Genomic DNA, 11421 nt, shown 5'->3' with positions numbered 1-11421 from the left:
ATGCAGCCCGGGCCGAAGCGCCGAGCTGTCCGCCGTCCGCACCGTCCCGGTGCGGCCGGCGTCTCGCTCGGCGCCCTGCCGGCGGCTCCTGCGCCGGCTGCGGCCGCAGCAGCAGTCGAGGCCGACGAAGAGGACGAGTGGGAGAGGGCGTGGGCGGCGGACGCCGAGGACGGGGAGGAGGAGGTTGGGTACCTCTGGGGCATGAACATCGTGACGGGCAGCGTCGCCGAGGGCGGCGGCGGCGGCGGCGGCGGCGGCGGCGGCGGCGGCGCGGCGGCGCGCGAAGAGCGGCGGCGGCGCGGGTCGCTCGTGCAGTTCTCGTACGGGACGTACGACGGGGTGCAGCTGTCGGCGGTGGAGGTGCGCAGGCTCAAGGACGAGGAGCGCGCCGCGCTGCTCGCCTCGCGCAAGCTCGTCCTTGTCCTCGAGCTCGCAGACTCTAGGAACCTTCTAGGAACCTTCTAGGAACCTTCTAGGCTCGTCCTCGTCCTCGACCTCGACCACACGCTGCTCAACTCGGCGACACTGCAGGAGCTCACTGCACCTCGGCGCATCTCGGCTCGGCTCGGCTAGACTCGGCTAGACTCGACTCTTCTCGGCTCGTCTCAGCTCGTCTCAGCTCCCCTCAGCTTCTCTTCTCCTCTCGACCTAGCCACTCCTCCGCTAGGTCCGCACTGCTTAACCTGTCCCGGCCATGCCTCGGCCATACCTCGGCCGTACCTCGGCCATACCTCGGCCGTACCTCGGCCATATCTCAGCCGCCTCGGCCTCACCCCCGGCCACATCTCCGCCATCCTCGCCGCAGGAGCTCTCGACTGAGCAAGCCGACGCCGTCGCCGCCGCCGCAAACGTCCCGATCTGGACCAAGCCGCCGCCAGCAGAGAAGCCGCCAACGGGAGGCGGCGGTGGTGGCGGCAGCGCTGGCGGCGGCGGTTGTAGCGGCGGCGGCGGCAGCAGCGGCAGTGGCGGCGGTGCGACCTCGGAGGCGATCTCGGAGGAGGACCTGATAGAAGAGGAGGAGGAGGAGGAGGAGGGGGCAGGGTCGGAGGAGGAGGCGGTGCAAGAGGCGGCGGGGAAGGCGGCGGCCGAGGCGGCAGGGGGGCCGGCAGAGGAGGCGGAGGCGACAGGGGAGGCGGCGGCGGCAGGGGCGGCGGCGGCGGCGGCGGCGGCGGCGGCAGGGTCGCCAGGTGCGGCGGCGGAGGCGGTGGCGGCGGAGGCGGTGGCGGCGGAGGCGGTGGCGGCGGAGGCGGTGGCGGCGGGGGCGGTGGCGGCGGGGGCTGGGGCGGAGGGGCAGAGCGCCAACAACGACGTCCTCCACGCCAAGGGTGTGGGCGGCTCGCCGTCGCTGCACTGGCTTCCCCGACTCGGGTAGTCCCCCCTAGAGAAGGGGAGCACGCGCTCGTGTCCTCCAACTCGCGCTCGAGCGGACACACACTCCACTGCTCTCGACACCGTGGTCCGGCTGCAGCGGCTGCACTCTTCTCCGCCGCACTCGCGCGCCGCTCGGAGCTACGCTGCACGACACCGTCCTTGTCCGCAGTCTGAGGTCTCGACACACCCGCGCCGCTCCTCGCCCTCAGGCTCTGGACAAAGCTGCGGCCCGGCCTGCACCCCTTCTTGCGGCAGCTGGTGCAGCGGTTCGAGCTGTACGTCTACACGATGGGGGCGCGCAGGTATGCCCCCCCCCCCGCCCCCGCCCCCCCAGTGGCCTAATCGCTCGCGGGTGCTGGCGCGAGCCAAACAACAACGGACACCTCGTGGCTCTCTGATGCCCAACGCGCGCACGCGTCCCTCTCTCTCTCTGTGTGTGTGTGTTCGTGTGTGCGGCGGCACTCCTTGTCTCTGCCCAGACAGTGTGAGCGAGTGAGCTAACACCCACCCGCCTGCCTGCGCGCAGGTATGCGGCCGAGGTGGTGGAGCTGCTCGACGCCGACGGGTGCCCTACCCACCCAGTCCCCGAATCCTGCCCCCGCCGTGTGCTCACCCGCCCGCCTGCGCGTGGAGTCGGGAGGGACTAGCCTGGCCGTAGCCCCACCTGCCTCGTGTGTGTGTGTGTGGCGACGCTTTGCCTCACCACCCCCTCTCTCCCACCACCTCTCCCGCGACGCTCACGCGACACTGCTCGAGACCGGCTTCCCGCTTGACGTGGTGGGGATGCCTCTCCCCGAGGTGCCACACACACCGCCTCGCGTGTCATGCCCCCGCGCGTGTGCTCCGCGAGTGCGCGTGCGCCCCGTCGCCCTTGCTAGGGGGGAGATCTGGGGGGAGATCGGGGGAGATCTGGGGAGAGATGACCCCTTGCTACGGACGTGTGCGCCACCCACGGACGCACTGGCCGACGTTGGCGGCCCGCCGCCCTCCTCCAGGTCGCTCGGCTTGCGCGGCAAGGAGCGCGGCATCGCGGCCAAAGACGCGGCCTCGCGAGAGACAATCTCCGAGAAAGCAGTCTCCCCGTCCCTAGGACCGCGTCATCGCGGCCGAAGACGCGACCTCGCGAGGCGGGCAGAAGGGGCTCGACATCGTGCTCGGCGCCGAAAAGGCGCAAAAAGAAATACACAGAAACACGGGCCCCTTTCCCCCCCCCCCCCTTCCCCCCCCCCCCTCCGCCCAGACCGCACGCCGCGGGCAGCGTAGTCGAGAGGACGGCCGGCGGGCAGAGACCGAGTGGTCGGGCAGGCAGCGCCGAGTGGCCGGCTGGCGTGCCACCCTCCTTGCGCGAGATAGCGGGAGATGTGGGGAGATGTGGGGAGAGATAGCGCGAGACGGCCCCCCTGTGGGGAGGTATAGCGGGAGATATGGGGAGATGTGGGGAGCTCTAGGCGCCGAAGACACCATCCTCATCGTGGACGATTCGGCCGCAGTGTGGCCGAAGCACGCGCCTCCCTCCCTCCCTCCCCCCCTCCCCCCCTCCCTCCCTCCCTCCCCCCCTCCCTCCCTCCCTCCCTCCCTCCCTCCCTCCCTCCCTCCCCCGCGCACTTCTTCTTTGTCGCAGCGGTTTCTTTTGAGCGCTGCGTTTCTTTTTGTAGGCACGCGCCGCAGCTGCTCGTCCCGCGGCGCTACCACTTTTTCGACGCGTCCGCCGCCCGCGACCGCAACACCGACCGATCGCGGGGGCCGCCGCGAGGGCTGCTCTCCCGCGGCAAGGACGCGTCTGCGGAGCGCGGGCAGTTCTGGCCGACGTATTTCGTGTGAGTTTTGGCGTGCTTCTTTTGCAGGACGAGTCTGCGGAGCGCGGGCAGCTCGCGGCGCTGCAGCGCGCGCTGACGGCGATCCACGCCGCCTACTTTGAGCGGGTCGACCGCCGCGCCGCCGCCCCGCCGGGCGGCGCGGCGGCGCGGCCGGGCGTCGACGCGGCGGTGGCGGCGGTGCGGCGGCGAGTGCTGGCCGGCGTGGTCGTGCTCTTCACGCGCGTGATCCCGCTCGGGGAGACGGCCGAGCGCCACTACGCGTGGCGGCTCGCCGTCGAGCTCGGCGCGGCCGTCTCGGCCACCGCCACCGACGCGGTGACTCACGTGGTGGCCGGCGCCGCGGGGACCGACAAGGCGCGCTGGGCCGCCTCGCGCGGCAAGGCCGTCGTCGGGCTCGAGTGGCTGCTGGAGTGCGGCTACTTGTGGCGGCGCGAGCCGGAGAAGGCCTACCCCCCGCCGGCGGTGCCTTCCGACGCGGCGCCACTGGGGCTCTCGCGCGATACCCTGCCGCCGCCAAGGGTAGGCTGAGGGCGGGTTCTCGCGAGAGAAGGCGGCGAGGCGGGGGGAGCGGGCCACCGGGTCTTTGGTCGGACGATCCGTTCCTCGGGTGAGTTCGCGCAGCTAATGGAAAAATCGGATGCCTCTGGTCTCGCGAGGTCTCCCAGGGAAGGGGAAGTCGGAGCAGACGGCATCGTCGGCCGCCGCGAGGGAACGTTTGGAAGAGGCACGAGCGGACGCCGGAGGGCGCTGGGCCGGTGGGCGGCGACCGCACGAACCCCCTCTCCGACTAACGACTATGGTGTATATGGAGGCGGAGATTCGTCGCCAGACGACGCAAGGCAGACGACGGGGGAGAGTTGGAGCAAACGCGCAGCCGCAGGGCGAGACCAGGGGCCAGGGCGAGACGCTGAGCCCTGGCTGTCAGGCTGTCAGGTGCTGTCAGGCGTGATCTGTCTCAGCTGGCTGTCAGGCACTGTCAGGCACTGTCAGGTGCCTCTGTCAGACCAGCTGTCAGGTGCTGTCAGTGCTGTCGGGAGCTGTCGGGTGCTTGTCTGACATCAGAGGGGCTCCGTAGCTGTCGGGTGCTGTCGGAGCTGTCGGGTGTTGCTGTCAGACGCAGGTCAGACGCTGTCGGAGCTGTCAGAGCTGTCGGGCTGCTGCTGCTGTCAGAGACGCCGGAGCTGTCAGGTGCTGTCGGTTGGTGCTGTCGGGGTGCAGTCAGGCTCTGACACACTATCCACACTTATGACATTATCAAGAGGAGACCAGCAGGACTCTACTACACATACTCTAGTCTCTACTCTGCCAGAAGGGGTCCGCCTGCGGGGAGCGCAGATGGCGGCGCAGGCGCAGGTGCGGCGGCGGCGGCAGCGCGGCATAGACGGCGGCGGCCACCCCCACCCAGACGCCGTAGGCATATGACTGTAGGGCCCCAGAAGGCCAGCTGGTAGCTTCATTTGTAGTAGCACAGCCGCCGGTGCTAGAGAGGGGTCCGCAGAGGTGGGGCGGGAGGGACGGAGGGTTGAGAGAGAGAGACCCATGACCAGCCCATGACTCACATGTGCATGCACATGTGCATGCACCACACTCATATCTCATATGTGCATGTCTTTGCATTTTTGTTATACCCTCATGGGGCGCAAGAAAGAGGCTGCACGGCTGTGTACGGTCTGTGCTGCTGTCGGGCTGGTGGCGCGTCCCCGAGTTCTTCCATGGGCGCTCGCATGTGTGCTCAGGGCACCTCAGGGCTACTGCGTGACGCGTGGCTCGGCTCCGCGAGCCACCACCCTCGCCCAGGGATCTACAATGCTGTCTTAAGGTCCGACAGGTTCGGCACCGGGCACCGGGCACCACCTCGGTATTCAAAATGCGCCTGCGGGCGGACCCTTACAGATCACAGATCACAGACTTCTCCAAGTTTCTTTAAATCACTGTGAGAGTCGTGATTTCTTGTGTGTGTTTGGGTTTCTATGTTTGCGATTTGGATTTTGGATTTCCGACTGCAGTTTCTTTATTAGAAGCCGTCGTCCGCGCTTTGCCTGTTGTGTGAATCGTGCGTGTGCGAGAGAGTTTTGTTGTAAAATTTCTTTATTTATTTACCTGGAAGGGGTACAGCTTGGAAGGGGTACAGCTTGGAAGGGGTACAGCTTGGAAGGGGTACAGCTTGGAAGGGGTACAGCCTGGAAGGGCAGCTGCTCGAGAAGGTCAGCCTGCCACCGCCCACCCTCTCTCCACACCGCTCGTTGCGAGCTGCCGGCGCTTGCGGGCACTCGTTGGTATTGCCTCACCGCCGGGCGGCGGAAGATGCGCGCACCGGCGCAGCAGGAGCACCCGTTACCTGCTCGTTGGACACGCTCGACACTCGCAAGTCCTCTCTCGCCCGCTCGACCTCCCTGTGTCCACGCTCCTTGCTGTCCGCTCGCAGGTGAGTGCTTTGACCCGTCCACGGCGCGAGTCGCCTCTGGCGCAGGGAACGCGATGCTGTCGCGCTTTCTCGTCATGCTGCTGGCTTCGCTCGCCCACGGCAGGGAGTGCGGCCACGGCGTCTGCGGTGGAGACTGGTGGGGTTCCTTTGACCGCGCAGGCTGGAGTAAGTGCGAGCAAGGCTGCGCCATGACGGGAATGTGCCTTGTGTAGATGGCCGGTACTCCACCCGAGCGTTCCCAAGCCGACTCACTGACGCCTCAATTTTCCCAAGCCGACTCACTGACGCCTCCCAGGTACCGGTCGGGAGGCACCAGCCTCTTCAACCTCGAAGAGGCCGAGTGCTGCAAGGTCGACAACCCGCTGTTCGAGACGTGCCAAGAGAAAGACATCGGGATCTCTTTCGACAGCCAAGGCTGGGCTGAGTGCCAAGTCGACCACTACATGGTGGGCCTCAGGCGCAGCGATTGCGAGGAACTTTACTGCATCGAGGGACTGTCCTGCTGCAAAGGCGGTGGCAACATCCCTGACACTGACCCAGCCGTCCACTCTATAATTCTCGTCTCTTCATGTGTCCCAGGCGATGGCTCCCTGATCAACTGCGAGTCAAAGTGGGATCCGGGCCCGTTCGATTCGGAAGGGTGGTGGAGATGCCCCGGCGACAAGGCATGACGCCGCCCTTGCCTAGCGAACTCCTCCCTCACCTTCACACAATAATGGGTCTCGGGGGTGCCTTTAGGTGATGACGGGCATGTTTCGCAGCCACGGCAACAGCCTGTCGAACATCGAAATGCTCAAGTGTTGCGACTACGTGCTGCCTCCGCCGCCGCCGCCGCTCCCGCCGGGCATGGCTCCCAAGCCGCCGCCGCCAGTGGAGCCGGCGTCCATTGCAGTGGTGGACTGCTACTCGACCGGCGTTCCGTCGTGGCTTACCGAGATGAACAAGCCCCTCCCGCCTGACCCGCGCGGCTGCTGGGAAGTGTTTCCCAATGACCGATGCTTTAACATCGAGAGCCTGCAGGCAGAAGGCTGGACCTGCAAGGTCACTCCAGCCATTCACACACAGCAATTGTTCTGCTTCTTCTTGACGCAACTTGTGTGAATATAGGACAACGGCTGTGCGATGTCGGCCGAGACACAATCCGAATGCGCCAAGAAGGGAGGGGTTTGCGGCAACTACAAGTGCAACGAGACGCCACATTTCGACAAGTGCTTTGACCGAGAAACCGCTCGGTGCGTGGAGTGCGACACGTGGAGGAAGGTTGGTGGGCAAGCGTATCATCATGCACAGCATTGCTTCACGCGTGGGACGACCTCTTCCAACCTGATACAGCAGCAGGCTACCTGCAACCTCTGGGATCCCGCCCACGGCTGGAATTGCGACTGGATCACGGCTGATCGTGATTTTGCCCCGTGCGCCGCGGATGCCGCGTCATGCTCCGGGGACATCAATCGTGACGCCAAATCCCCGTGTGGGTTGAACTTCTCTCCCACTTGCTCGTTCCTCGAGTTGGGGAAGTGCGCGACAGGGGGTGGCAAGTCGCAGGGCCACTGGCAGCAGAGGGACGGCCACGGCGACCCTGAAAAGTCGCAGTGCGTTGAGTGCGAAAGGGACCGCTCCGACGAGTTCAAAATGATGCAAGAGTGCGATAGCGCCACCGCTGTTGCAATTCTGCGTGCGGTCATGACTCGACGTCCACCTTGTCGTAGGTACCTGACGACAGTTGTCAAGCTGCCGAAGCAGAACTTCTTGGCCGCGTCCGCTTGCCAGATCAAGGAGCTCGGCTCCAACGGCCTCCTTGGTCAACTCTGCCCTGCGGGCACCGAAGCGATCCCGTCTCGCGGGGACCCCGCCCCTCCCGTGACGGTGGATGGGCCTTGCAATCTCAACCCAGCAGGTCGTTTGAGCTCGCTCGCCGACACAGCATGACCATTTGATAGAGCTATCAGTCAGTCGATTCCACCCCCCTGATCGCACAGGAACTTGCGTGACCTCGCCGAGGTGGCCACACTACTACCACGGGTACACCAAGTGCACCATTCGCAACGTGCCGAGCACTTTCCCTCTCCGGGTCTCTTCTTTCGACACCGAGCGTTGCAACGGTTGCGGGTGCGACTACCTCGAGATCGACGGGGTGAAGTACTGCGGGAACGATGGACCAGACGGCGTCCTTGCGCGCGGCGGCGACATCACGTGGTACTCTGACAAGAACTCAGGCGGCACGGGCTGGGAGCTTTGCTGGCCACACGACACGCCTCCTTCGCCAGACGACGGGGTCGACTGCAACTGTGCGACAAAGACGACGACGCTTGGTGGGGACTGCACCTGCTACTCGTGCGGGGAAACCTCTGAATGCAACAAATGCGACGTGTGCGGGGCGCCGGTGGGCGACTGCAGCCCCAGGTCGGCCAAATCCAGCTACGGATGCTACTTCTACTATGACACGCCGCCAGTGCACGTTGGGCGCGTTCAACTAGGATGCCCACATTTATCCTGCTCAAACACGTAATCTATTTTAGCGACGAATGGTAGGTGCGCCGTCGTCGACGACGGAATGTACCGGAACGACGACCCGGAGCCGATGGAGAAAAGCCTGAAGTGCCCTCCCGGCACCTGGTCCTGCCAGGCACTCCTCGCGGAGGCATCTCCCACCGATTTCCCGATCCTGAACACATCGGCGTGCTGGTTTCCCGCAAAATCGCCGCTCGCACTCCGCCTCGATGAGGACGAGAGCGGCGGCGACGGACCGCCACCCTCGGCGGCGATATACGAGCAGTGCCTCCAGCCGCCGCTTGTCTTCTTCGCAAGAGCTCCGTCCGGGAAAGTGCAGTCCGCCAGGCCGTCCATCCCAGAAACTTACCTCTGCGACGCAGACGATGGCGGCGATCCGAAGTACTTCTACCACGCGACGACTACGGCGGTCGATGCGATCCTTGACTGGGACGAAAAGGCCCAACGTGAAGTAGCCCTCTCCCCTGGGTGCGCCCGGCTCAGTGAGGCACTCTGTGCGAGCAGGCGTGCAACGGCGCTTTCCTCTTTGAGCGCGACGACTTTGAATGGGATGCGATCCTCAGCGGGAAGGTGCACATCCGCAAACGCGTGGTTGCACGTCAACGGGCCTATGTTGTTACGCGTGAAGATCTTGAATTAGGTGGAGTGCCTCGAGGACCCCGGATGCGACAGCAAGTCTGCGCTCTGCCCGTGCGTCAAGGGCGAGGAGACCATGGATCCCTGCTCCTACGCGCTCCTCTTTTCCTACAGCGCTCAGCGGCTACTCACCAAACTGCTCAAGGACGACGGGATCGAGGTGGACGAGAAGATTCGCAAATTGAGCGCTGCGACCAAGAAGCTTGACGACCTCGCCGAGGCGCTCGCTCCAACCCAGTCAGCAGATGGACGGCGCTCGCTCCTCTTCGGTCCGCTGCCACCACGCGACCCATGCGGGCAGGGCTTCGACCCCTCTTGCGAGCAGGCGCACGGTTTTGGAATGTGTGGCCGGGCAGACGTGCGGGCCGCGTGCAACGTCACGTGCTCCACGGATCTGAACACATCTGGCCACCACCTGCACCGAGAGGACATCGCACTCCGGCCCGCCGACTTCACCAAGCCGATCCACGGCGAGGCCCGCGACATGATCTGCGAAGTGTGCAAGGAGCATCCGGAAGTGCCGTGCTGCCACACGCACCCGCATCCCCACTCGCATCGCGCTCGTGACCTTGGTGAGAAGCCCTTTGGGCCAGTTCAAAACGCGTGCTCCCTGAAGATGTGCGGCCGCGGCGCCAAGGACGGGAGCAAATGCGGTAACGCGGTCGGCGCCACCATCGGCGGGGCTGCGAGTCTCTTCCGCCGATACCTCCAGCAGGCCAATGAGCAAAAGGCCCGGGCAAACGGGCTCGGCAACTCCACTACCACCCGCATGCGCGCCTTTCCTCCTCTGACGTTCAACACCATGGTGGAGCGTGTTCGGCTGCAGAAGGAGCAGTTTGACGAGCTGGTGGACGATTACATCCAAAAGGACAACATGAACACCATCCTTGCCGGCTTCCAGAACCTCTATCACCTCACAGACGTGCAGCTTGCCGGCGAGAACAGCATCATCGACGAGACTGAGAAGCAGCTCGCCAAGCAGCTTGACTGGACCTTCGACGCCGTCGAAATTGTGCAGCAGGGCCTCAACGCAACGGGCGTGAAGATGAAGGCAAAGCTGGAGGAACTGCAGACAGCGGTCGAGGACTTCATGAGAGCCCAGCTCATTTCCGGCATAATCGGCGCCCTCTTCTCGCTCGCGGAGATGTTTGTCAATCCCATGGGCGCTATCAGCGCTGCCGACAAAGCAAACGACCTCAAGAGCGGCCTCGAGCTCGTGTCCACGATCTCCAAAGTGGGAAAGGCTGCTAAAGCCGCAGATGACGCACTCTTCACCGGCTCAAAGTACTCGATTTTCGTGCAGAAATTTGCTTTCTTTACCACGATAACGCAAAGCGTGATCAATGGTGCGGGCGGTCTGCTCGGCTGTGCAGGCGTGGGCTGGGCGATCAATTACCGGCCGGCGGTGTGCGGCACGGCCAAAAACTGGCCGAAATTGAACAAGATGCTACGGGAGGCCGACGTATCGCGGAAGACGGCCGAAATCATTGACGCCACCAATCGAAGTTACCCCAATCCCGGCCAAGCCGACTTTGACAATGCTACGGAGAGCCTCATGGCCCAGGTTTCTCAGCTGTCAGATGGCTACTGGGAGGCTGCAGCCGCCGAGAAGAAGAGCTCAGTCAGCATCTTTCTTACAGGATCAGTTGGCGGCTCGTACGGGGCCCGTTACGCGAACGACTATCGCGACCTCACGGTCGCCGAGGCGCAGTATGGCAAAGACTATGCGGCCGCGGTCAAGGTCATGGTGAGTGTCATGCAAAAGCAGGCGATGCTCGCGGTCCAGCGCCGCGCCAACGACGCGTCACGCGGGGCGGTAGAGCGTATGGTGAACGAGTCCGAGTGCAATATCCTCGACATGGAGGGACAGAAGCAGCTGCTTGCGATGCAAATCACCCAGCTGGCCATGACGCTTCAGGACACGATGCGGCTGGTCTGCGAGGCGCTCGCCTACCAGATGACTGAGCAGTACACCAAGTGCCTCGCCAAGGAGGACGGCAACGACATCAAGCAGCTCTGCGACCGCTATGAGGGCGGCGGTCGTTGGTCTCAGCTTGTCGAGCCCTTCACCTCCAAGCCGAACGGGAAGCAAGCGATGGAAGCCGAGCAGTACTTGAAGGACACGCTCGAGAAGCTCAAGGCGACGAAACTGGCGGATGCGCAGCTCGCTGTCCAAAAGGAGCTCTGGGACAGACAGATCACCAGCTTGCTCCGGATCAACATCACCGAGTTCAACACCACGACTGCCATCGTCGACGTGAAATCGAATGAAGTCGTCCTGTGCAACGACACCGAGGAGAATCAGCGCTACATCTTGACGGGGGACTCGTCGTGCGCAGAAGCGGACCTGGCTGGCACCGGCTTCGCCTGCTGCCGGCTCGAGGAGGTTACCACGGCCGAGGTGCCCGCCAATGGGACCGACTTCCCCAAGACGCCGTTCGCGACGAGCGCCGCCTGGCAAGCCTTCAAGGACCCCAACTCTGACACGTACGGCAAGCTTACATTCCGTCTTGATCAGGATTCCTTCCCCGAGGACATGTCGGGCGCGTGCGGCCTCTTTCTACGCGGCGCGCTGGTGTACTTCAACAGCCCCGGCGACACGCGAATCACCGCCCGCCAGGGCCAGTATGTCCTCCCGCAGCTTCAGCCTTCCAGCAACTT

The 11421-nt window shown here is 64.6% G+C and overlaps 2 protein-coding genes across 2 annotated transcripts; both read left to right on the top strand.

The window, feature by feature from the left end:
- EMIHUDRAFT_457380 (hypothetical protein) lies at positions 1-2029 on the top strand (the record flags this gene model as incomplete). Its single annotated transcript, XM_005778640.1, has 6 exons — positions 1-210; positions 316-420; positions 1325-1368; positions 1581-1673; positions 1898-1936; positions 2005-2029. The coding sequence occupies 6 exons, from the start codon at positions 1-3 to the stop codon at positions 2027-2029; spliced, it is 516 nt and encodes a 171-aa protein (XP_005778697.1).
- A 774-nt stretch (positions 2030-2803) lies between these two features.
- On the top strand, positions 2804-3716 carry EMIHUDRAFT_236875 (hypothetical protein; the record flags this gene model as incomplete). The annotated part of the gene is made up of 4 exons (XM_005778639.1): positions 2804-2862; positions 3027-3186; positions 3216-3293; positions 3429-3716. The coding sequence occupies 4 exons, from the start codon at positions 2804-2806 to the stop codon at positions 3714-3716; spliced, it is 585 nt and encodes a 194-aa protein (XP_005778696.1).
- Positions 3717-11421: the final 7705 nt, after the last annotated feature.

Source organism: Emiliania huxleyi (assembly GCF_000372725.1).
Source record: "Emiliania huxleyi CCMP1516 unplaced genomic scaffold EMIHUscaffold_241, whole genome shotgun sequence".
In the NCBI taxonomy this organism is placed as follows: Eukaryota; Haptophyta; order Isochrysidales; family Noelaerhabdaceae; genus Emiliania; species Emiliania huxleyi.
The sequence above is the reverse complement of the archived record's forward strand: the minus strand, read 5'-3'. Positions and strand labels throughout refer to the sequence as shown.